The sequence below is a fragment of the Nuphar pumila genome, chromosome 1, assembly GCF_984573655.1.
Source record: "Nuphar pumila chromosome 1, dmNupPumi1.hap1.1, whole genome shotgun sequence".
In the NCBI taxonomy this organism is placed as follows: domain Eukaryota; kingdom Viridiplantae; phylum Streptophyta; class Magnoliopsida; order Nymphaeales; family Nymphaeaceae; genus Nuphar; species Nuphar pumila.
The window spans coordinates 3,407,460-3,433,323 of record NC_143249.1 but is presented as its reverse complement, the minus strand read 5'-3'; the positions used below and the strand labels follow the sequence as shown (position 1 = coordinate 3,433,323).

The 25,864-nt window shown below is 37.6% G+C and overlaps 1 protein-coding gene and 1 long non-coding RNA gene across 5 annotated transcripts in view; one reads left to right on the top strand and one right to left on the bottom strand.

The window, feature by feature from the left end:
• The first annotated feature begins 1,976 nt into the window (after positions 1-1,976).
• LOC149847706 (uncharacterized) lies at positions 1,977-25,754 on the top strand. Of its 4 annotated transcripts, none has more exons than XR_016430238.1 (4): positions 1,977-2,080; positions 10,708-10,802; positions 21,613-21,783; positions 22,199-25,754. It is a non-coding gene; the product is annotated as an uncharacterized LOC149847706 (long non-coding RNA). The 4 variants fall into 4 exon arrangements; XR_016430260.1 differs by having other exon boundaries at positions 21,536-21,783; positions 22,199-22,605; XR_016430251.1 differs by lacking the exon at positions 1,977-2,080 and adding an exon at positions 9,109-9,589 and having other exon boundaries at positions 21,536-21,783; positions 22,199-22,605.
• Positions 23,436-25,864, bottom strand: part of LOC149847705 (MADS-box transcription factor 23-like) — a 44,855-nt gene continuing 42,426 nt past the window's right edge. Inside the window, exons 4-8 of the mRNA XM_089996003.1 lie at positions 24,244-24,343; positions 24,102-24,143; positions 23,963-24,004; positions 23,678-23,832; positions 23,436-23,573 (exon numbers count right to left, since the gene is read on the bottom strand). Of these exons, the coding sequence (XP_089852129.1) occupies positions 23,558-23,573; positions 23,678-23,832; positions 23,963-24,004; positions 24,102-24,143; positions 24,244-24,343 (355 nt within the window). The 3' untranslated portion in view covers positions 23,436-23,557. The remainder of the gene's footprint in view (positions 23,574-23,677; positions 23,833-23,962; positions 24,005-24,101; positions 24,144-24,243; positions 24,344-25,864) is intronic.

Here is a 25,864-nt window from a genome sequence, read left to right as displayed (position 1 = left end):
CTTCTCAACCCCAGCTTGCCTATAAAAAAAAGAGAAGATCTTGGGTTTTTGGAGCATCGAAGTGGCAGCATTTCCACGGGAGGGGTTTACGAGAAAAATATCGTACTTAAATAGCAGGCCCTCAAACCAACTACGTGGCTCTCCTGATATCACGCAAAGTATGCTGTAAACAAATTTAAAGAATGGGAAAAAATTGCAGCTTTGTCAAACGTGCCATCCTGGTTAAAGGCGTGCAAGTGCCCCCCTGGTCGAGCGTTTCATTCGGTTGCCCAGACGATGGCTCGAGTTAGAGCTGAGCCTAGTCGGCGTCGGCTAAGTCACGTGCCTCCTTCTGGGACACGCGTCGACTCAGAGAACCGAGTCGATTATGGTCTCATTGGATCGCTCCAAACTTTTAAAGGCTTGGGAAGACTCACATGGCCCCTATGTTCCTTCTTAGAGAGACAGTGACGGGCAATGTTGCAGCGGTAAGATTCGGATTTCTGATGCATTACGCAAACCGAGTTGTATCAACTGGGCGAATCTCTTTCTCCTCAAGTTTCACCATCTTTTTGTGCTGTTGAAAAGATCTCTGACAGTATTTATTATTTTTTGGGATAATCATAAAAAAAAAACACACCATCACCGACCGACATTGGCGGGCCTCCGGTTGGTAAAACCCTTGAGGTCTTTAACAATTCGTTGCGACTAATTCAAGATATCTGTGATACTTTTTAGATAGAATGACAGGCTACGGTCTCTTCCACTTTGTAAGCTTGAGTACCAAATCAAGTGGGCATAACGCGTGAAGAGGAACGAGGTTCCGATTCGGGTCAGTGTGCATCGGGTCGCAACGCAAGAAAAATGAGAAATCCAACTTCAGTCGCGTGTGAAAAGGACACAAGTGTCCGTCAGAAAAGAAGTTGCAGCGCCGCTGTTTTATGTTGAGGGACTCCCTGTGCTGGCTTCGGCCGTCCACCCAACATAGGACTAAATGGGTGAGTTAAGATTACATGAGCACTGCACACACATGTTCTCGATGAAGGTCTGGTTCAGGCCGTATGATGTTGAGAGGCCGACGGTCCTGATTTATCTATCAATTTGTGAGCTTGTGTATATATATATATATATATATATATATATATATATATATATATATATATATATATATATATATATATATTTTGGTGACGAGAAACCCTGGCTTAAGCAAGGAAAACCCCCAATGGGGCCCCACAACTACCTGCCTTACGTGGCCTGTATTACTCCAACAATTGCGTCCCATGTTCTTATGGGGTATTTGCCCTGACATGCACTCCAGAGTACAAACAATAATCACAAATCTTGTTATTGGTTTTCCTCAGTGTGAAAAAACAAAATAATAATTTTTTTTCTCAAAATTTTTTCAATAGAATATAAATATATTTAAACTTTTAAAATATCTAACATATAAAATTATAAAAATACACTCAAAGTATATAAAAATCTAAAAATCACTTCAGTAACCTGACAATATTATAAAAGCATGATATTTTAAAAAATAAACGATAAATTTAAAATGTTTTTCTCGAGACCCATTATTTTTTTTGTAAATCTGACAATAAAATAGGGAGATTTAAAAAAAAATGCCCGGTATTTGTGACTATGGTCCAAACCAGCCATTATCCTTGTTCAATGGAGTGTCTCCGAGCCCCATAACGTTCTGCAGTAGTGGACTGGATCTAGTGATGCCCAATTCCAGACCCATGCATGATCCGCGCATCCAAGCTACAAGAGCGTCGAGCTCATGGAACCAATCCTCTTTTCCTAGTGTCACATGAGGGTTTCGAAGCACGTGCGAACTGCGAAACAAAACTACAAAAGAAGCGAGCCCGAGCCGATCTAGGATGGTTCTGGAATCGCGCGAAAACCACCAGAGAGCCAAAAGAGGCGGTGACGTGGCCGTGGTGGGGTCGTCGGCCACCCGCTATAAAAGCGCCTGCGAGAATGATCGCTCCGGATTTTTTTTTCTCGTCGCACGCGGATTGGCTCACGCTCGCAGCTCTCGTCCTTCCTCCCTCGTCTTCCCTCGCCATCGCTCTCGATCGGAGCCGAGAATCAGGTCAATCTCTTCCCTTCCCCTTTCGCCAATGGCTCTCTAGGATTAGGTTTTGATCTCATATTTCTTTCTCGATTTCCTTCTTTTCTTGAGATCGGCGTTCTTCTCCGCTTTCTTTTTCTGCGATTTCTGGCCATCTGATGGCTTCTTTTGATGCGGAGGAGAGCGAGATGCGTTTTCACGCTCATTTTCGGTATCATTTTGACGGAATTCTAGGTCAAATCTGGTTTTATGTTTTCGATGATCGAGTTTTTGGTAGTCTTGATAAGATTTCGTGCTTGAACTTTCGAGTTACTGCAAGTCTTTTTCTATTTGAAATTCGGAGCTAGTCCAGTGGTTTTTTCTTCTTTTTTATGTGTTGTGTGGTTTAAGTTTGCGATAAATAGTCAAGTGCTGGATGTAGATTGTTTGTTTATCGATCCTTTCCGTTTTTCGAAGATGAAACGGACTAACGATGGGTAAAAAGAAAAGAGGTTATCATCGCGTAGTTATCGCCGGGGATTGAATATTGGCATTTTTACCGTTTCGTTTCAGAAATAGGATCGTTTTTTCCCGTCAGAAGCTCTAGGGGGTTTGATTTTCTTCCTCTCAGAAGATTTTGAAGTCGAGACTGAGATCTTCGGTTTCTATTTATTTAGTTTTTGGCATTTTTCGTTCTTTCTGTGCTGTTTTGAATGTAATATACTTGTCAGCGGTGGCCGATAGTTTGACACCTTAAGCCGTAAAGGCTTTTCTTTAGCTTAGATTACTCTTTGTAGGGTTTGGATGAAATTTGCACCGTATTGATGAATGCTACTGAATCCTTTTTTGGTGCGACGTGTTAGGTTTCTGATTTTTTTGGGAAATCGTGTCTTCTCATTCGTTTGCCTCGTTTATATCTCGAGGGTCCAGTTGTCCTTTAAAACAAATTTCTTTTGTCCCTTAAGACCATTATCGAAACCTGTCAGTTGTTTTATTTTCTACCGACGTGTTCACGGTTGGAATTTGACACCTTTTAACCATTTCCTTGTCTTTGTTTTGTAATAGAATGAGTAGATACTCGGGTATTAATTTATATACTGCGCTTGTAATTCGTTTATTCCTCGAGACCACTTGTTTTTGCCTATTTCCTTCAAGTACTTCTCATGTGTTCTGCGTGCATAATCTCTTGCTTACGCATCTGCGCATCCTTGCATATTTGGGGTGTCTGTATCCATGTGCATGTTTTTCTTTTTGTTTCTTGGGTAGGGTGTGTTGCGGGCTGGGTTGCTGGTGTTAATGGGAGATAATTACTTTCCTTATTTCTTTCTAGCGTATGTTACATGACAAAAATAAGGGGGCCAATTTAAAGAGCATGAGGCAATCTGCTTTGTCAACCAAAAAAAAAAGAAAAGAATCTATTGTGTATGGTAGTGCTTGTTTCTTGGAGATGATGGTCTGCAAGGTAAATGGGAAAATGGCTTCATAAAGGATGAGAAACAGGTATACGAAGCTTAAAAGATAAATAAAAGTAGGAGATTTTAATTTTAAGGCAGTTATGAGAGCTGAGGTTGTCAGCTTGATAGGTGTTTGTAGATGTGGTCAGGTTTTGTGGGATGTAATTACAGGAGTCGTAGAGGTTTGTTTTGTGGTGTATGCTTCTTTATACTTACTGACATTTGTAAACTTTTATTTCTTCAGGCAGTATGGGTGGTTTTTTTGTAGGAATCATACAAAAAGTTGCTGTTTCTTTCTGTTAATCTTGGAAAGGTCACTGTTTTGGGTTGCTGGTGTGCTGAACTTTATTGTCTGTGTATTTCTTTTTCTTTTATGTACATGTAAAAATTTTTGTAGCGAGAAGAAGCTGTTATTAGACTTAATATTTCTTAGTTTGGAATAGTGAGAAATAAACATCACTAGCAAGCTAAAGTGCTTCTATTATTATTGTATTATGGGAAGTTGTGGCCTTAAATGCCTATTTCAAGGAGAAGCCTTTGGTTACCGTATATGAATAACCTTATTAAACTCCCATGATCATATTGTCAACATTTCTATGTTAGGTGCAGTATCAGGTCCATAGTGGATGCTAGTGATTCAAGTATTTTAGGTATTGGGCTCCTTTTTTTAAAAAGCTTTCATTACAGTGGATGGTGTGGGTAAATGACCTGACAAGTCGAGCTTGCTTTTTTCAAGCTTGGCTTGTTTTGCTTAATACGAAGAGTCCAAGCTCAAGTTAACCCTGTCATGAACCTGTCCTGATTTTGAGCTGGCTTATTTGGGAAAAAATATTTTTGAATGAAAAATAAAAAATTGAGTTTCAAGATTTATCTACATAATTTATTTCACAAATAATGATAATAGAATAAATGAACTCCCAATCTCTTGTATCTCACATCATGCCTACTATGTACTAACGATAATTATTAGCTTTAGAAGTCTACTTTAGCCCACATGAGCCATGTTCATTTTTAATTTGGATGGGTGTAGCTTATAATTGTGCTGTTATTTTCAAAATATTGCCAAAATGAAAATATCGTGATAATATCACGATATTTTTGTGATATTTTTTAAAAAAATCCTATTTGTATATATTTTAAGTTCAGTTTTTCTATTTTTGGTTGGTTTCTTTTATGAAAACTTTTAAAACTTGTTTCTTTATATTTTTTAAGGAAAAATAATAGAGAACATATTATTTTCCTATGTTATTATTATTTATATTTTTTCAATTTTTGAAGCTTCTGAGATTTTTCTGAGAAAAATTTCTTTTTGCAAATATCTCCAAGAAAAACTCTCGTCGAGAAATTATCTTGATCGATTCAGGTGACTATGCTTTGAACAGTGTTGTATCTAAAAATCATAATCAATGAATACCTTCTCCGATTTACCATATTTGTTAGTTAATGATCGATGATTAAGAGTAATTGTGCTTATTTTGCATCTAAGGTATCCTTAGTTGTCAAAAGCAGGCGCAGGGCCACCGCTTAGGCTTGTGGGTCTAGGCGTAGGTGGTAGGGCCTTATCTTCCCACCTAGACTGTCCCGTCGAGGCTTTAGGGACATGATTGTTGTTTTTTTTCTTTCTTTTTTTTGTCTCTTTCTTTATTTTTATTTTTCTTATTCCTCTCGCTCCAAATGCTTTTTTTCTTATCTCCTTTTCTTCTTCTTCTTTTCCTTTTCTTTTTCACCTTTTTATTTTTTTCTTTATTTTCTTCTTCCTCCTTTCACCCCTCTACCTTCTCTTCTTTTTCTTCCTTTCCCTTTTCCTCTTTTTCCTTTTTTTTTTTACTTTTTTCCTTCTTTTCTATTTTTGTTCTTTACATGTATGCCTGTGTTTTTCACACACACACACACACACACACATATATATATATAATGTTTGCTACACTCGTGGATAAGGGAACCCCTAGTGAAAAAATTTAGTGTTTGCTACCCTTGTGGGTGAGGAAGCCCCTAATATTTTATTTTTCTCTATTTTTTGCACATCTGACCCTTCAGTTGTGATCTATATATTTAGTAGAAACTAACCTTTGGATGATGTTTTTCTGATCCATATGACAAATTTTATGAGGGTTGAAAAATCAACGGCCTATGATGCGCCAAATTTTCAAACAAAAAAGTATTTTTTACGCCCAAAAACTATGATTCAAGGTTTGATTCCTACTATTTTGACCATATTGAACACATCCATGTGGTTAAACCATGGTTGCCAGTTGAGGAAGCGGGAGCGGGAAGCGAGGCACTTTCAAAATTTTAGGAAGCGGGAAGCGTGGGACTACTTAGGAGCGAATCGGGAATCGTCTCGGAAGCGACCTAGGAAGCGAACCGGGAAGCGAGGGGGAAGCGAAATAAATAAAAAAAATTAAAAATACAAAAAAAAATTTGAAAAAATGGGGGAAGCGAGGGGGAAGTGAGGGGGAAGTGTGATGGGAAACACACTTCCCATAAAGGGGAAGCACGCTTCCCATTAAAAAATGGTGCTTCCCCGCACATTTCAGAAGCGTGACGTTTCGCGCTTTCGAAGCGTGCTTCCCCACTTACCTAGGCGCTTCCGGTAACTCTGGGTCAAACCAACTTTCCCCTATGAGTGGTAATTAGGGACTTCCTTATCGACGAGGGGGTAGCAAATGCTATCCCTACAAGAAGAAGAATTTTTATATTTACTTCTTTGTGGAACAAAAAACTGCCAATTGGATCTATATATGGTTATTATGCTTTTGAATTGAAAGACAGGTTAGCAAGGGAGAATTCTTCAAGATAAATTGATGGATTAAGAATGGGTGAAAGGCGGTACTGTTGACAGGCTATCCATTAGATAATGAGAGGATAACTTTGTCAAATTCTTGTGCTTAGCATATGTTCTTGTCGTGGCATCAAGTGATTTAGCCCTGTACTTGATGAATACCTATGATGCATCATTTTAGAATGGCAGTTGATAGATTTTGTGTGTGGTGTTAAGTTATGTCACTCTATTTTCTCTTTTGTATTGTGTCAGTTTTTGTTTAGAGTCTCCTTAGTAATCCATGGAAATTGAAATATATCACTGTTTTACCTGCTTTTTAGTAGAAAGGCCTTGCAATAATTAGTTGGTTACTTATTAGACAAATGGAGGTGGTTAAGAGAAGCAGCTAATGGTGCTTTCATTCCTTGGAATCAGGATTATACCTCCTAGAAATAATATCGTTCAGTGCCATGTATCAATTTTTGCAAGGAAAAATCTTGATTTATAATTTTTAGTAGATCTTGGCAATCTCTGGAAAATTTGTTAAAGAAATTGAAATTATATAAAATCATACATAACATAAAGCTTTCTTTGTTTTTGGCAAAAAATGTAAGGGTACAAAAGAGTTTTAGAATATTAAAAGATGATTGAGAAGAGAAGAATAAGGAAAGTGTAGAAGTTAAAAACATATGGGTGTTATCACGATATGCTCAGTCACTCATCATCATCATCATCATCAAGCCTTATCCCAACTACATGGGGTCGGCTTTACGACTCCCGTTTCTCTATTCCTGTCTATCTAGAGCTAAATCTTTGGTCACTTTATAATCTTTCATGTCCAGCTCTAACTGCCTCCTTCCAAGTCTTCATTGGTCTTCCTCTTTTCCTAACTCCTACTTGTACCATGTCAATATTTCTCATGGGCACCATGAGAGGACTTCGTGCAACATGTCCAAACCATCGTAAACGACATTTACTTATTTTATCCTTTATTGGTATAACTCTTAGGCGTATTCTAATATATTCATTTCTAATTTATCCTTTCCTGTAACCCTAGCCATCCATCCATCTTAACATACTCATCTCTGCAACGTGCACCTTGTCTTGTTATTTTTTAGTTGCCCAACATTCAATTCCATATAATGTGTTGGTCTTATAGTAGCCTTGTAGAAACGTCCTTTTAGTCGTAGAGGTACTCTTTTATCACATAGCATGCCACTATCCTGTCTCTACTTAACCCAACCAACATTGATCCTATTAGTGATATATTCTTCAAATCTCCCATTCTGTTATAATATGGACCCTAAATACCAAAATTTATGACATTGTTTAATAGACATCTCTTGTATTTGAATGACATTGCTATCACTAGCTTCTGTACTAAACTTGCACTCCATATATTCAGTTTTTGTTCTGCTAATTCGAAAACCATTTTTCTCCAGTTTACTTTTTAAATATATCATTCAGTTTACGGAGATGATATCACAAGATCTTCAACGTATGGCCGATACCTGTGGCAATGGCTCATGTACACTTAATGGGTACTTGTTTGGGTGTTGGCAGTGTTGTTAAAAGCGTTGAGGCGTAGCGAGGCGCTCCACCAAAATCCGAGGCGAGGCGTAAGCCTCGAGGCGCAAAGCGTAAGCCTCAAAAAAAAAATTTTAAACTTAAAAAAACTATAAAAATTATCTAAAATTATAAATAAATAAGAAATGCTTTATTGATGAAGCACCAAGCAAGCATAGTGTTTTGCATGGCACCCATAACCACATTTAGGTTCCAGTCATCCATATCGCCATTCCTGTCATTAGGACCTCACTGATGCAAGTTGTTTTCATCAAATTGGACCCTGTGTATGTGATCTACATCATCCATTTAGTGAAGATCGGCATTTGAATAGACAGAATCCGACTTATGTGCAAGACTTTTTTGCTGATTCAAAAATCAATAACCATTAATAAAAACATGGTTTTTTTGTTAAAGAACACTGTCAAAATAAATTGAAAATCATGTTTTTTTGTTAAAGAACACTATCAAAAGATTGATTTCTATTAAATCAACTGTGCTGAACCCATCGATAGGGCCAGATTGATCAAAATAACTTAGTACCAATGAGATCCCAGAGGGAGTTATGACCACAGAGGATGATATAGGGATGAGTGGAGCCGGGTTCCCCATAAACGTAGGTTACACGGTTTCACAAAGAACAAATGACAAAAGAAGAAGCTGGGGAAAAACACACAGATCTTACCTGTCACCGGAATGCGCAGAGGTCGCCGGAATGGACGGCGGTGGCGGTGAGTCGCTGGCCGATGGCGAGTGGTGGCCGGCGGGTCGCTGATGGCTTCTCAGCAGAGGAAAGAAGAAGGTGGAAGAGTGGTGGCCGGCGGCGAGTGGTGGTCGGCGGGTCGCCGATGGCTTCTCAACAAAGGAAAGAAGAAGGTGGAAGAGTGGTGGCCGGTGGCGAGCGGTGGCCGGCGGCGAGCAGTGGCGGGGGACGAGAGGGGACGGAGTGGAGAGAGAAGGGGCGAGGGCTTTCCCTCGCCCCGAAGCGTCTGTCTTTTTTAAAGACAGGTTCTCGATCTTTCGAGAATACGGGCTCGGATCCGGGTCGATCTCGGGTCCGGGCCATCCGATTTCTTAATGCGCGCCTCAGTTTGAGGCGCGCCTCGCCTCAAGGCGTATGCCTCAAGGCGCATGAGGCGTACGCCTTGAGGCTGTTGCGCTTTTTAAGTGCGCCTCAAGGCAAAAAGGGCCTCGCCTCGAGGCGAGGCGCGCTTTTTGCGCCTTGAGGTGCGTTTTTAACAACACTGGGTGTTGGTGTTCTAGTTTCAACATGGAAATGGTCTGGTTTTGGTTATTAAGAGCCATTGATTCAGCATTGAGAAGTTCGTTAAGGCAGATGTCTAAGGAGGTCAATGATCTGTACACATGCAAAATGGTGAACTGTGTGACTGGGACCACTTGAATCATCTTCTGCCCCCATGAAGTTCCAGATTGCACGTGGAGAATGCAATGACTGACAACCATACTATGTTGAAGCAAGAGGCAGCTAGAAAAGGGGTCATATAAGATCATCAATGGGTGATGATGGCAAGGCAGACAACCATACTATGTTTATTTCAGGAAGACTTTTCACCATTTGTTGTCTTTGGACCATGATGGAATAGTGCAGTTGCGGGGAGGATATATTGTAGTGTAAGACTTTTATAAACAAAAGTCGAATGTTGTTTATGTGAAGCTTACTTTGAATTAGATCGGTTCTCTCTGACTTGGACTTTGGTACCGTTCATGGTGGTTCTCCTGCTTGGATCTTGTCTGAGTACCATTTTTGAAGTAAGAAGGCAGTCATTACACCTTTAAACTGATTGTTCTGTTTCAAAGCTTTATTAACCAGTTTGTGAGGCTTCTGTCTGATGTAGGCAGATTAAACTATAGTCATGTGCTTGGTTTATTTGGCTGCTTTTTGAAAATCTTTCACCTTTCAGAATCACATGAAATCAAAGTGTATTACCTCAAATATCTCTGGTTGGCTACTGTTAACTTCATCTAGCGTGTTCATGTTTCTTGGATTCAGTTATAGTTAGTTTAAGTTTCTGTTGGCATTGACAGGTGTAGCTTATTATGTTTTTTAGGACAGCAAGTTTTTCTCGAGAGTTTGTTTCAAAAGGTGTTTTTTTCTCAGGAATATTCAAAATTTTTAAAAATTTAAAAAATCTAAAGATAGTAATAGGTTTTGTAGAATTTTTTAAAGGCATTGTAGTATTTTATTTATGAAAATGTAAATGAACAGCTAGAAAAGTTGTTAAATATAAACAAAAAGAAAATGTATGCTTACAATATGTAAAAGGGTTTTTTTAAACTCACATAAATCACAACAATATCATGATAACACATGTTCTGCCAATATAATTTGAGAATATTGTGATATTTTCATGTTTTTTTGGCTGGTGCAAGAGAAAATGTTAATAGCACAATATTTTCAAAATATCAGCAAAAGTGGTGGCTGTGACTAGGAATCTCTCTCTCATGCGCATGCATGCACAATGCACACACACACACACACCCGCACACACACAGAGAGGGTGTCTGTATTAGGGAGTGGTGTTAACTGTAGATGGAACATGAATTGATGTCTGAGATTGGATATGTTTTATGGACATATTGATGAGTCAAATGGCTAACCTCTATTTCTTTCAATTCTTCATGCACAGGCATGACACATACATAAATGCTTGAATCCATACATATGTGTACATAAGTATGCATATAGGTGTTTATGTTTATGTGTGTGTGTCTCTATATTTACTAAAAGAAGTGTTTAAGTGATGCTTAGTCTGGTTGGTCTTACACTTTTTTTTTTGTAGTTGATCCTTATCTTGGGACTAATTTTGTAAATCTACACAAATGCAGTCATCATTTTATAACTTATTCTGTTATTGTGCCGTGGACAGGATGCCTGAATTATAAGAACCATTAATTTGATTCATGAAGACACTTGTTTGGTGGAGTATGTGACCGTCGGTGGAGGACTATGGCACATAATAAGGTTTAGTTCATTCTTGGCATTATAATATTTGCTTATTTTGTTTGAACTCATCATATTTAAATAAATTTTTTTATTATGTCTTGGCTTTTGTCACATGCTTGTCACCTAATGAGGACCTGTTGTCAATTCATGACATGTCTGTGAACCTTCTTTTCCTTTGCATGTTCGCTGGACTCTTCTAGGCTGAGATGGTAGCCATGTGCATTTGTCCTCCTCTTTTCCATGCGCTTATCTTGCCTTCATGGGTTTCTTTAACCATGTTTCAGTGTGCTTTTGCACCTTGAGTGTTACAAGTCTGGTGGAGACCTGTCCTATGAGTTGTCATTTTCACTTGAGGCCCAATATCATGTGCTAGACTCAAAAGAACAAAAATTATATCTTGTTTTGTTCCCAGAGGCTGATTCAATCTTTTTGACATTTTTTCTCCTCTTTTCTCATTGAAAAATGATCATTCTTGTTTTTTCTCCCTTACTTTAGTGGCTAACTTTATCGGTGGCTTACTGATAGGCGCTAGATGTGCTGCTTATTATCTGTTAGCATTGTAAGGTTGAAACTTGCTTATTTGTTTCACCAAAATCTACTTTTTGCTTCTATTCATTTGTTAAATATTAGTCCATGGACCATAGCTGTTACCATTATGTCAGACAAGGGATGTGAACGGTGCAGGATTGGCCTGTTTGGGTCGGATATCTGACCGACCCAAATCTTTTTCATCAGGTTTGGTAAAATATTCTGCATCTGAATATGAATCGGATCAGATTTTCGTGTTGGGTTCAATTTTATAAAAGGATCCAACAAGACGCTTGGTATACTCGTTTAAAGAGCAACGGTCAGTATTCCAATATATAAAAGTTTGTTTTGGAAAAAGAATATGAAGCCTAAGAAAATGTGGAATGTAATAAATGCACTGTAGAGTTTGCAGCCTCATCTTTAGCTTTTATGTGTCTTTACAAAACCTATAATAAATGAAAATGCGAATGCAAATGCAAATTCCCCCATAATAAATGTTCCTGCAGGCTTTAAGTAATAAAGGGACCTACTCATGGGATTAACTGAACCTAGTTGTTCCACCAGATGTCAAACGGATCCGGGTTTTATACTAATATCAGATGCGGATTCGGTTTGAATGCTTTTGCGTCCGACTCCGAATCCAAATCCCACTCTGACTACTGAAAATTTGAATAATTGGTTTTGGTATAACCTATATCCGAACCGAATCTGACCCGTTTACATCCCTAAGATGGACACTTCACTTTGCATAGTGTCTGGTGTTGATGTGTGACACAAGGCACATGCTTCATGGAGATAGTCAAAGTGTCAAACTTTTTTTTTTGAAAGAAAGTGAAATATATTAATAATTGGAATATGACCACTAGGTTTGAGACAGAAATCAGCCTTCATCAGGAGGATCCGTCGCAAGTAGATAAATACATCCTAATAACACTGTAAGCACTACCAATGATCCATTATCTGGAGTTCACATTAAGCATTTGAGCTTCTGCCCAACGAGGCCTTCTCTTCCTAGCACTATCAGGGACCAGCTTGATAGGCGGGAAAGGAGGCGAGTCCTTGGAGGGGTTCAAGGAGGAGGAAGGTTTCTTTCAGGCTTTGCTAGAAGGTGGAAAAGAAACAATAGTACACACAAATTTTCTCATTTCTGAAATCTCTTCAATAAGGATCAAAACTCGCTTCTGCTCATCAAAAATATAATTGAAAAAAGTCAAACTTGTGTTAAGACACAATCTACATTATATCCTTCATTTATTTTTTTAATATTTTGATCATTTATCTTGTCTTTATTTGTGTGCCTTTTCTTTTAAATTTGTCATATATGCATGGTTATGAAATGTATTAGCCTCATCCTTATGTCCTAGTCTTTCAATATTTTGCCTCTACCAAATGTGTCCATGTCATGCCTCATACTAGTGTCTGTGTATATGTCACCTAGGTATTTGTGTAGGTATGGTTATGGGTATGGAGGGTACGACACGGCAAGTTCGAAAAATGTGGGTACAGGGACATGGCTATATATATATATATTAACATTTTTAAATGAAAGAAAAAAATAATAACATTTTAAATGTAAAAGAGGAAGCGGTAAAATGAAAAGGAAGAAAGGGTAAAATGATTTTTTTTAAATAAGAGTGTTTTAAAAATGTGTGTATGTGGAAAAATATAAAGGGGACTCACTCTCTCTCTCTCTTGATTGAGATATGAAGAAGAGGAGCACCTCATACGAGGTAGGTACCCTCTCTCTGTCTCTTTTTTCCCCCTCCCCCAACCCCTCTGGTTTACCCCTCTCTCTCAAGTGACCTTGCAGTCGCAGAGAGAGAGAGAGAGTTTCGGGTGGGGCGATTCCCCCCCCCCCCCCCCCCCCCGCGATGTTCGGGTTTGCATTAGACCCGCCCCGGAGCAGTGCGGGACCCAACCTGCGGCATACCCACATTGTGCCCGGTACCCGTACCCGTGTCGCGGTTACACAAGTTGTGTTTATGTGACAGCTCTGGGATGAATATTATTTCTATGTATTGTGGTTTCTCCTTTTGATTGTTACTTTTACCTGGTGTTACTGCTTGCATCTAGGTATAATGGGAAGCTCAATTCAGAATTAGGAAGCATTCTACATGCAAAACAAATAAGAAGTGGTGAGGAATCACAATTCCTGTTATGTGATTCCACAAACTCCAAAATCACTTTCTTAGGGTTCAGGAATCACGTATTTTGGAGAATGGAAACTTGAACGTTCTAAAATCTTCTTTTTGGCTTTTCTTAAATAATAATATATTTAGTAAGATCATTGTACAAAAATGGTCTTCAAACAAAAGTAAGATCATTGTCCAAAAAAGCATTAAGTAATTAAATGGCATTGTTGGATTTGTCTAATAGAAATGGTTACACAGTATAATATTTATTTGATTATTTTTTTATGATATTGGAATATAAAATAAGCCTGCCTCCTTTTTTTTGGATTTATAACTTAAAGAAACCGCACCCTGCACGAAGACCTGGTTGCACTGGCTCAGCCTGCTATACCTATGGTCGTCGTGACGGCAGTGTAAAACTCGGAGGCTTGGACCCCTGCCCCGGGGCCTATGCTACGCATTGTCTTGTGCAGAGGGGCGACACCCATGAGAATCGAACCTTGACTGCCCGTCTAGCAACCAAGGCCCCACCCCGCAACCAAGGCCCCACCCCACTACGCCACCCCCCCCTTGGGGAAAATAAGCCTGTTAGTTGCAAATGCTGTCTCTTACATTCATATGATTTAAAATGTTGCATGTGCATCTTGTAATGAAGTGCTGGATGAAGTCTCCAAGAGCAAAACAAGAGAGCACGCACATACACAAATAGCCACTAATGGGCAAAAGAACAACACAACCACTTAAAGTGGTAAGGCACCCAAAAGAAGAGGAAAAAAATATATATTCCACTCAAAAGGCTTCAAAGAAGCATGCATTACAATGGGGAGAAACCCCTTTATTTATAGACAAAAGAGGAGGCCTTGGAAGGGCTCCTAGAGGGACGTTGGAGCCCTTCCAACGGTCATAAATATGACCGTTGGATGCTCCAACGTCCTCCTAGGTGGGGCCCATTCCAAGGTGGAAAAGAAAAGAATAAAGTAAAAAAAGAAAGAAAAAAAGGAAATAAAAGAAAAGAAGAAAAGTTACAATATGCGATAAGAAGTAAAAAGACTGTTTTACCCCTATGGGTCTATTTACAAAAGATATAAATATATATATATATATATATATATATATATATATATTTATATATGTAGATAGACACATAGACATATATATAATTAATATATATATGTGTATGTGTCGTGATCTATATATATAAATATATATATGTACAACATATTTTAACACCCCCCCTCAAACGCACGGTGAGATCACCGAGAGTTTGCTAAGGAGAAAGAAGAAACGAGGCGATGGCAAAGCTTTGGTGAAGAAGTCCGCCAACTGGTACTCGGTTGGAACATAAGGCAATTGAATGGTGCCTCGTAGGAACTCATCACGAACATAATGGCAATCCATCTCAATGTGCTTTGTTCTTTCATGAAAGGTGTGATTGCTGGCAATGTAGATAGAGCTCTTGTTGTCGCAGCACAGCTTTGAGGGAGTTGAGAATGAGACTCCCATATCTTTAAGCAAACTTCTTAACCATACGATCTCCGTGGTGGTAGTGGCCATCGCACGATACTCTGCTTCAGTAGAAGAGAGTGAAACTTTCTGTTGCTTCTTACACCTCCAAGAGATAAGTGACTCTCCAAGAAACACACAATACCCTGTGGTAGAAATACGATCATCGGGGTTACCACCCCAATCAGAGTCAGTATAAGCAAGTAAAGTAAGAGGTGAAGAAGAGGGTAAGAATAATCCTTTTGTTATGGAGCCTTTCAAATATCTGATAATTCTCATGACAACAACCATGTGAATGGTGGAGGGAGCAGTCTGAAATTGACTTGCACTATGAACTGCATGAGAAATATCGGGCCTAGTGATGAATAAGTATGTGAGCGACCCAATCAATTGACGATAAGGTGTGGGATCAGCTAAAGGAGTGCCATCACTGGCTCTCATCTTGGCATTGATTATTTCTGGCGTTTCCACCTTCTTGTCATCAGTCAGTCCAGACCTATCAATAATGTCGGAGGCAAGCTTCATCTGAGAGAGGACATACCCTTTGGGAGAGTATGCAACTTCAATACCTAAAAAATATCTTAGATAACCAAGATCAGACATATCAAAATTTTCTTTGAGAATATTCTTAATAAGGTTAATACCTCTCTTATCATTACCTGTGATAATCATGTCATCAACATATAATAACAGAATTGTAATGTGACCATTAGAATTTTTAACAAACAAAGCAGTATCAGTATAACATGAGGAGAAACCATTATCAAGAACTACTTTGCTAAAAAGATCATACCAAGCTTTAGGTGCTTGTTTAAGACCATAGAGAGCTTTATTTAACTTTAGAATATTTCCTTTACCAATTTCAAGACCTGGCAGAGGATCCATAAGCACTTCTTCATATAAATTTTCATTTAAAAAAGCGTTTTTAACGTCAAGTTGATATATAGGTCATTGTTTAATGGAGGCTAAGGCAATTAAAGTTCGCACACTAGTCATCCTAGCTACGGGAGCAAAGGTTTCCTCATACTCAATTCTATATTCTTGGGCATAGCCTTTTGCAACCAAACGAGCTTTGTATCTCTCAAGAGATCCATCACACTTGGTTTTAACTTTATATACCCATCTACACCCAATTGCCTTTTTTCCTAATGGTTGGGGAATAATACTCCAAGTTTGAGCTTTGTTAAGAGCCTCTAATTCAACTTTCATTGCTTCAATCCAATGTGGATGATCTTTAGCTTCTTTAAAGGAAGTAGGCTCATGATATGAATGAATTAACATGAGACAAGCCCTATAATTAGGTGAGAAAGATTCATAAGATACAAATTTTTGTGGAGGTCTACTATTACGAGAAGATCTCCTAGGTGCATTAATAGGTTCTTCTAATGAGAGATCTTGAGAATATCTTTCAAGAGCAGGTTGATGTTCATTTCCTGACCGCCGGGTATATACATTTATTTCATTAAGATTCTCAATTTGAGAATCATTACCATGTTGGAGTATATCATTATGATGGGAGATACCATCACAAGTATTATCGCAAGTAATTGCATCTGGTGTTTCAATTCTAGGAGCAAGATCAAATAGGAAGGAATAGTCAAAGTTTTCTCTAGATGTGTGAACATCAAATCTATTTTGTTCTTCAAGAAAGTTTACATTTCTTGATATATAGAGTTTATTATTTCGAGTATCATAACATCTATAACCTTTTTGATTTTCACCATATCCAATGAATGCACATTCAATAGCTTTAGGTGATAGTTTATCTTGTCCTTGAACAAGCACAAAGCATTTACATCCGAATATCCTTAATCTATTAAAATCTGGAGTAATTTTGAATAATTTTTCAAAAGGTGATACATTTTTTAATGAAGCAGAGGGCATACGATTGATTAAATATGTTGCGGTAAGAAGAGCTTCGGCCCAAAAGTTTTTAGGAACATTTTTAGAAACAAAAAGTGTTCTTGTAGTTTCAATTAAATGTTTATGTTTTCTTTCCGCAAGACCATTTTGTTGCGGGGTTTTAGGACAAGATCGTTGATGTAAAATTCCATTTGTTTTGAAATAATTTTGAAAATCTTTAGACATGTATTCTCCTCCAGAGTCGGATCTAAATATAGCTATATTGTTTTGAAATTGGTTTTGAATAAGAATATGAAATTCTTTAAAATTATTAAAGACATCGGATTTGTTTTTAATAATGTATACCCATGTATATCTAGTAAAGTCATCAACAAAACTAACATAGTAGGAGTAGCCTCCCTTGGACAGAACGGGTGCCGGTCCCCATACATCGGAATGCACAAGTTCAAAAGGTCTTTTTGACACAAAATTACTATGAGAATACGGAAGCGAATGAATTTTTCCAAAGATACAATCATTGCATGTGAATGCATTTGTATTACAAAATTTTTCCAAAAAAGGAAAGAGATACAATTTAGAAACACTAGGATGTCCAAGTCTTTTATGCCAAGTCTCAATATCTTTGGATTGAACATGATTACAAAATGATTTGTTTGACAATGACAAAAAATTCATATAATAAAGATCCCCTCTTCTATGGCCTTGCCCAATCCGCTTCCCGGACCGGAGATCCTGCACATAGCAATGGGTAGGTGAAAAAGTGACATTACATTCAAAATCGGTAATTTGGGAAACGGAAAATAGATTTAAATTAAGTTTTGGAATAATTCGAATTTTGGGAACAAAAAATTCTTTGTTTTCATTATAAGTTTTCTCAAGATTCCCAATGCCTTCAACATCCAAGGATGTTCCATCGGCAGTGGAGACAAAAGATTTAAATTTGTTGAGACTTGTTTTTTATAAGAGTGATGCATTCGGAGTCATATGAAAGGAGGCACCCGAATCAAGAATCCAAGAGGTCATACCTGGGAAGGAGGAGATAGCGGCGCCGGAAGTGGATGGTGTAGAGGAAAACTGAGAGGAGCTCATCTTCATGAATTGTTGAAGAGTTTCGGTAAGATGAGCAAGGGACTCTTTTATGTCACCATCTTTCTTTGAGTCTTCATTTGGAGGAGCTTCACCAACGGAGGCCACCTTCTTTTTAAATCTTGGGCAATCCGGACGAATATGGCCCGGTTCATTACAATTATGGCAAATGATTTTCCTTCCTCCACCTCCATTATTTTTGAAAAAATGAGGTGGTTTGTATGGCCTTACATTGTTGCCGGGTCTAGATACGGCATGAACTTCATCAACATCTCGTTTTAATGCCAAACGAGTCTCTTCTTGACATAAGTCGGCCAAAATATCACTTAGAGGAGTAGAGGCCCTATGGAGAAGGGATCCTCTAAGTTGCTCAAATTCGGGGCGAAGCCCATGAATAAATTGGAAAAATCTTTCTTTTTTCATTTGCTCTTGCCTCATAGCAATAGCACTACCTTCCCATTAGGGTTCGAGAAGGACAAGTTCATCCCATAAAGAAGATAGGGCACTATAGTAGTCCCTAATACTCATATCACCTTGTTTGGTAGCTCTTACCTTTTCTTGTAGAAAGAAATGCCTAACAAGGTCTCTTTGAGTGTACATGCCTTTCATAAAGAACCAAGCTTCATTAGCCTTCTTGAATTTGGCGAGATTTGCACAAATTTTTAATTCAACATTGTTCATGAACCATGCTAAAATTTTAGCATGCTCACTTTCCCAATTTTCTAATTTAGAAGAGTAATCAAGAATAGCCTTCTCTTTTTCCTCTTCGTTCAAAGCTTTTTCCTCATTACCTTCAAACTTAGTCAACTTCAATTGTGGTTCCGGAATGGTTCCACATACATAACCCCAAAGTTTTTTACCTTTGAGATTGTTTTCCATAGCGGCCGCCCACATGCGATAATTGGTCCCATCCAATTTGAATGAGAGGTCGATTTTTGCATCCTTGTTGACCATTTGTAGAAGAGGAATATAAATGCACGAAAGAGAAGGATATTACTGTTAAAATATATATATATATACATATACTTATATATATACATTCGTATATATACAAGTATATGTATATATATACATATTCTAATTTATTGAAATACCCGATAGGGGTATTATTGTAATTCTGTCATTGTACCTTTCCTTTTCTTTTTTATCTTTTTCCTTTTTTCTTTTTCCTTTTTACTTTTTTGTCTTTTTATTTTTTCACTTTAGGATGACCACAGGGGGCCCCACTCTTGTAGTCGTTGGGGCCCCAACGGTCATATTTCTGACCGTTGGAGCTCCCAACGACTACAAGGGAGCCCCCTTGTAGTCTCTTCTTTAGAGCCTCCCTCCTCTATAAATAGAGGAGGTGTTCTCCTTCTCATGTATGGGTTTTATACCCCTCTCTCTTCTCTTCTTCAATAATATCCAACTTATGACTTTAAGTCATTTCCATATTTGAGAGTTTTTGTGTGTGCACATTTGGTATTTGTGTTCTTGGCTTTAGTGGTCACTCTTTAAGAGTGACATTTGCTCTATTGGTGCTTCCGCCTCTTTTCATTACAATTACTTGTCAAAAGAAGATCCGATGAAGCTTTATCAACCAAGGCTTTGATACCATGTAATGAAGTGCCAGATGAAGTCTCCAAGAGCAAAACAAGAGAGCACGCACATACACAAATAGCCACTAATGGGCAAAAGAACAACACAACCACTTAAAGTGGTAAGGCACCCAAAAGAAGAGGAAAAAAATATATATTCCACTCAAAAGGCTTCAAAGAAGCATGCATTACAATGGGGAGAAACCCCTTTATTTATAGACAAAAGAGGAGGCCTTGGAAGGGCTCCTAGAGGGACGTTGGAGCCCTTCCAACGGTCATAAATATGACCGTTGGATGCTCCAACGTCCTCCTAGGTGGGGCCCATTCCAAGGCGGAAAAGAAAAGAATAAAGAAAATAAAAAAAGAAAGAAAAAAAGGAAATAAAAGAAAAGAAGAAAAGTTACAATATGCGATAAGAAGTAAAAAGACTGTTTTACCCCTATGGGTCTATTTACAAAAGATATAAATATATATATATTTATATATGTAGATAGACACATAGACATATATATAATTAATATATATATATATATATGTGTATGTGTCGTGATCTATATATATAAATATATATATGTACAACATATTTTAACACATCTTCCCCTTATTCTATAAGCTACTGATTCCCTAATAACTTATGGATTATGATCTCCATTTTTTTTAAGTATTTCTTCTTACTCCCCTTGCTTCCTCATTATTTTATGCAAATTCTATTTCACTTCCCAAACAACAAACATTTGTCTTTTTCTGTACATTGCTTCCTTCCCCCTTGCTTCCTAATTCCTCTCATCATTTAAGTCCACTGCTTCCTGAATTTGTTCTGTGCATTGCTCCCCACTTATGCGTTCTGCTTTAGTAACTATGCTTTTAAATGCTTTTCTTTCCTCAAAGTAATTATGCTTCTTTTTTAACTATGCTTCATTTTATGTTAATGGTGAGCTTCTGGAATTCATCTTTCACTAGATTATTGGCCTTTGTGTTGTTTTATATTTACCTTTCTTTTGTTAAAGTAATGGATGCTAGGCACATCAATATGGCATAAAGGGGGATAACAAAAATAAGGATTTGATACTTACAATATCTGAGAAGGAAAGATATGACTTTGTGAAAGGTAGGATGGGGAGGGCATATTTGGTTAGAATGCTTATGCACATAGGTTTGGCTGATTTTTCTGCACACAATAATAGTGGTATTAGGCCAACTCCATGCAACTGTCTATGATATGCTTGATTTCTTTCAAGTTTATGATGATACATATTCGAGTTTTACATTGGTCAGGAAGGCTTATATGTGGTTTTTGTTCCTGTGACTAGATCAAGAGTTTATAATGCGATAAACTGTTCAGTGACCCTGCTCTGATTAATCATGTAACCATTGCTCTGTTTGTGTGTAACCTAACATGTGCGCCATCAATTTTGTGCAATACTATGTGTCACCTGTATTGTTAAAGGTAATTTCTCAGCGAGATTTTCAAAAGTTGATAAATCTCGAGAATATCTTGGGAGTTTAAAAAATTGGAAAAAATATAAATAACACCAAAAAACTAAAAAAAGTATAAGTTTTGCATTATTTTTCTTAAATATAAATAAACATGTTTTAAAGGTTTTAAAATATAAAAGAAACAAAAAAATAGGAAATGCAAACTTAAAATAAAAAAATAATTTTTTCTCAAAAATTAAAGTGATATTATCGCAATATTTTGAAAATATTGTGATATATTCCCGATATTAACGTCTAACTTGAAATAGCCGATAATATAACGATATTTTCAAAATATCGGTGATAGTGCTTTATAGGCATCACTTTCTTTTTAGTGTGTTATTCTTGAACATGGCGAGATTGTGAGAAGTACTTTTGGAGATAGAGAACTGTATTATGTTTGTGCAAGATATTGCCTAGCTTTTAAGTGCAGGGTGGATGTGATCTCTGCAGTTTGTCATGTACGTAAAAAAACTGCCATTCTTGTATATTTGGAATCTGTGCTCTGTTAAGAAAAGAAAAGAAAAGAAAATTTCCAGTTACTTTATCTCAACAATGTGCCTGTTAGTGACTGGCTTTGCTTCAGATGCCTTTTACCACTGGTTTCGTGGCTGTTGACTTTAAGATGTGAGATATCATGTGCACATCCTTGTACATTCACAGATATGGGGATGCTGCTGGCTGCCAGGAGAAAAATGTGTGTATTTACTTCTGTTTCAGTGAAAATGGCAAGTTCCACATGGATACCATGTCATGTGGGTGGAAAAAGGGGAATACTGTCGAACATTCTCAATATGGAAATGCAGTTGACATTTTTACGTGACAGTGGATAAGGTGATTATGGCTTGCTATATTTAAAGCATTTTTTATACATAATGGCATGTAAACTTTTTTTTTATCTCTTTTACTTTGGCCATAGCAGCCGTTTTAAGGTTTCAATTTATTTTTCCTCAGAGCCCTGAGGTTCTTTACGGTTGCTTGTTTTTCTGAATGATCATCACTGGTCTTAAGAGAAATATAGTCAAATCAATAGGGTCAGAGTGTGCTGTATTCTTTTATGCAGTGTTCACAATCATATCAAACCTGTGACTATTGTTTTCTCAGGTCGCTATATCTCGGACTGTTACACTGTGTGTGTGTGAGGGGAACCAAATTTGTCCCAAGTATACTGTGATTGATATTCTTAAATGACCAGAATGCCACCAAAACTGCTTATCTATTTCATCTTTTTTTTTTCATTTGTTGTCAGGGAATATGGACCGCCTCAATGTCACAATTGTAAGTCTGCTTTGGTTCTATGCCTGGATTTGTCAATAGTTTATTCCAGTGTTGTATTATGTATCGTTACTTTGGGCCTAATCGATACGATATGGGTGTGTATCGTACCTGTATCGGGTGTATCGTACGATACACCCCTACACAATTAGTGCATTTTATGTTGCACTCAATTCATTTTTTCTTTTCTTTTTCTTTTTTGAAATATATAAGAAGACTCCTTAAGGTGAGTTTGTGTTCACTCCTAAAGAACTCTAGAGTGATTTAGGGCTTGATTTCTTGCAAGAAGTCTTTATTTTTGTTTGAACTTAAAATTTTTTGGTTATGTAAAATTTTTAAGTATTGATTCATACTTGGGAATTTTGTTTTTGTTTATGTAAACATGCACTGTTATGGATCTTATAACTTGTTAGCTTAGTGTTGTTTATTATTTCACAATTTACATTTTTCTTATGAGATATGCATGCCATTCATAGCAGCTCATGGAGAAATAAATGCTTCATATGTGATTTTATGGTTGTATTTTGTGCAATTCATCATTGTTTCATGAGATATGATTTTTTAGAATTTTTTGCTATAATTTTTTCTGATTTTCTTTATTTTTTTGGATTTTTTGGAATTTTTTTATTGAAAATTTACGATACGATATGGTGTCACTGAGCCCGATCGATACGGGTAACTGTATGATACTTACAACCTTGGTTTATTCCTTAGTTCATGAATTCCCCTTAATTTCTTCATTAATGAGAAAAGTCATTGCTCCTTAGAGATCAAATTAGTGGTACCAATGGTAAACTGTTTCAGCTCATGATTCTTCTGCTGCTTATGTTTGCTATTACAAGACTTCTCTAATTATTGTTTATTTCTGGATCTGATTGTTCAGTTGACTTCTTTTTTAGATGTCTTTCTTGATTTAATCACTAGCTATTATTTGTTTTCCTTGTTTGGTAACTCCAGCAGGAAAACACTTTCAATTTCTGGTAGCTTCTTTCTCACATGCAACAAACAAAAAGTCTCTGGTTAGTTAAAGAAAGGATCTTGTTAGGATAAGACTATATGGACCTTCCATGTACTGCTCAGAAATGTTTTATTGACAATGTTTAACTGTCTTGGAGTTCTGAAAGTTCTAAAGAACACAAGATAGAAAAAGCACTGTTGCTTTTCTACATATCTTACATGGATCAAAGATGTTTTGAGCTTATAATTTCCAGTCATCTTGGAAGTTGTACACGATTTTCCTGTTTTATTGCCTGGAGACTGTTTGGAAATGCCAAAGCTTGAGAATCTTCAAATGACAGATGAACAACTTCCTTTCTTCGATCACTCACTCCATTCAGTGCAACTGCAACCTGTCCCATGGTTTTAAGAGAAAAAACACATTAGATCAATCTATCGTTCTGTTTTCTTTTTCGGGTACCTTTTTAGGTTGTTAAAATTGCACTGGAGAACTTACCTCAGTTTTGTAGCCATGGTTGATCCTTCATATTGTTGTGGTTGAGGTTGGCTTAACTGAAGATGAATAGGCATGTGTAAATCTTCTCCAAAACTCAAGCCGTTGGTGAGTAATGAGCTTCCGCTTGTTCCATTTGCTGCCCTTGCTCCATAAACCTGAATTTAACAAATTGGCAACCTAAATTAGCTGCATCACTCTATGTTCTCCAGTTTGAAACGTAGAGAAAGTTATTAATGGTGATAGGTTTGTAAATTTTCTTTTCATACTTTTCTAGGCTATTAGTACCTTTTTGTACAATTCCATGTTCTCCTGATGAATGAGTTGTCCCTGCATTTGAACAGTGGTTATTAGCAGCTTGACAACCATGTTTTGCTAGTAAGTTGGAAAGAATATGCATATAAGTGCATTTTTTTTGTTCAAGGACCTTTCGGTTTAGCTCTTGAATTTCATCAGTTAACTGTTGGTCCTGCAAAAGTGAAAAGATTGGTTAGCGTTGCACTTAAGATATAAGTCCCTGGATTTGGTGGTAAGGCAATTCTTTCTGGTCTTGATAAGAAATACAGCACCTTCTTCCTTCTAACTTCACGCAAACTCATTTCTAGTTGGATTTCTAGATTTTGCAGATCTTTAAGGCTTAAGCCTAATAACTCCTCTCCCATCAGTTGCCTGCAAGAGCAGATCACATCTACTAGAGTCAATTTCAGTGGTTAGATGATATACTAGATAACTTGCATGTTATTTTCATAGATTATTTTGTTATCAGCAATAGGTAGTCCATGAGTGGTAGCCTACTTGACATAGGTTCAGCAATAACTCCTTCTGTGGAAACTCCCCATTTGGGCTGCTCTGTTATATAATGTGTGAAGTACCACTCTAAGATGCTAATTGAATTAAGTTGAGAATGTAGGTATTAGAATGTGCGATATAAATGTAGGTTATGGGCGCATCTCCACTCTGTTTATTTGAGTTGTTAACACAGTGTCTCATTGTTGTCATGAACATCATCCTCATAGTAGCAGTAGTAGTAGTAGCAGCAGGTGGGAGCTGTTTACCTCTTGCTGAAAACATGCTTTATTTTTTTCTTCAACATGATTACTATGCCATATCTTTCTTTTTTTTTCTCCAAGACCCATATTCACAAGATATGGCTAAAGTTTCACAGTGGATTGCCATTGACGCCAATCCTCCTCCTTGCAATTAGGGATGACAGTGGACCGGGGCGGATGCGGGGGACAAGGTCTCCACCCCTGCCCCGTCTCAAAATTCTGCCCTCCATCCCCGTTTTCATCCCCGCACGGGTTTTGATCTTAACCTCCATCCCCGTTTCATGTCCATCCTCGGTCCAAACGGGGCGAGGCGGGGCAGAGCCCCGTTTCTCCCCGGTTCACTGCCATCTCTAAAGGAGGTTGAACCGTCGAAGGGTCGACTGCACCGACCGGAAGGAGAGGAAGGCGAGCTTACTGGAGAAGCGGCGACCAAAAGAAGAGGGTCCTTTTAGCTTTAGGGTTAGAAATTAAGAATATATATAAGGGAGTTATATGGAATTTTATTAAATCATTAAAGGTATTTTAGTTATTTTAATAATGGGGATCGGGGACGGGACAGGGCTGTAATGAAGAAGGGCGGAAGCACCAATAAAGCAAAAACACTCTTTAAGAGTGATCACAAGAGCCAAGAACACGAACACTAAAGGTGTATAAAAAAACCCACAAAAGGAGAAAATGACTTAAAGTCATAAGTTGGATATTATTGAAGAAAGAAAGAAGAGGGTGAAAACCCCATGCAATTACAAGTGTGAGCCTCCTCTATTTATAGAGGAGGAGAGCTAAAAGAGGGACCATAAAGGGGGCTCCCTTCTAGTCGTTGGGAGCCCCAACGATCATAAATATGATCGTTGGGGCCCCAACGACTAGATGGGTGGGGCCCCTTATGGTCCTCCAAAATGAAAAGAAAGAAATAAAAAAAGGAAAAGAAAAAAAGGAAAAGAAAGAAAAAAGGAAAAGTACAAAAGGGAAAAGGTACATGGTAATTTACCAAAACACCCCTATCGGGTTTTTGGTTGTACAGAAAAAGAAAATGAAATAAATTATGTATATATATACGTATATATATATAAGTATATGTATATATATATTTATATATACATAATTTAACATGCCCCCTCAAACTTTACGGGGAGAAGACCGA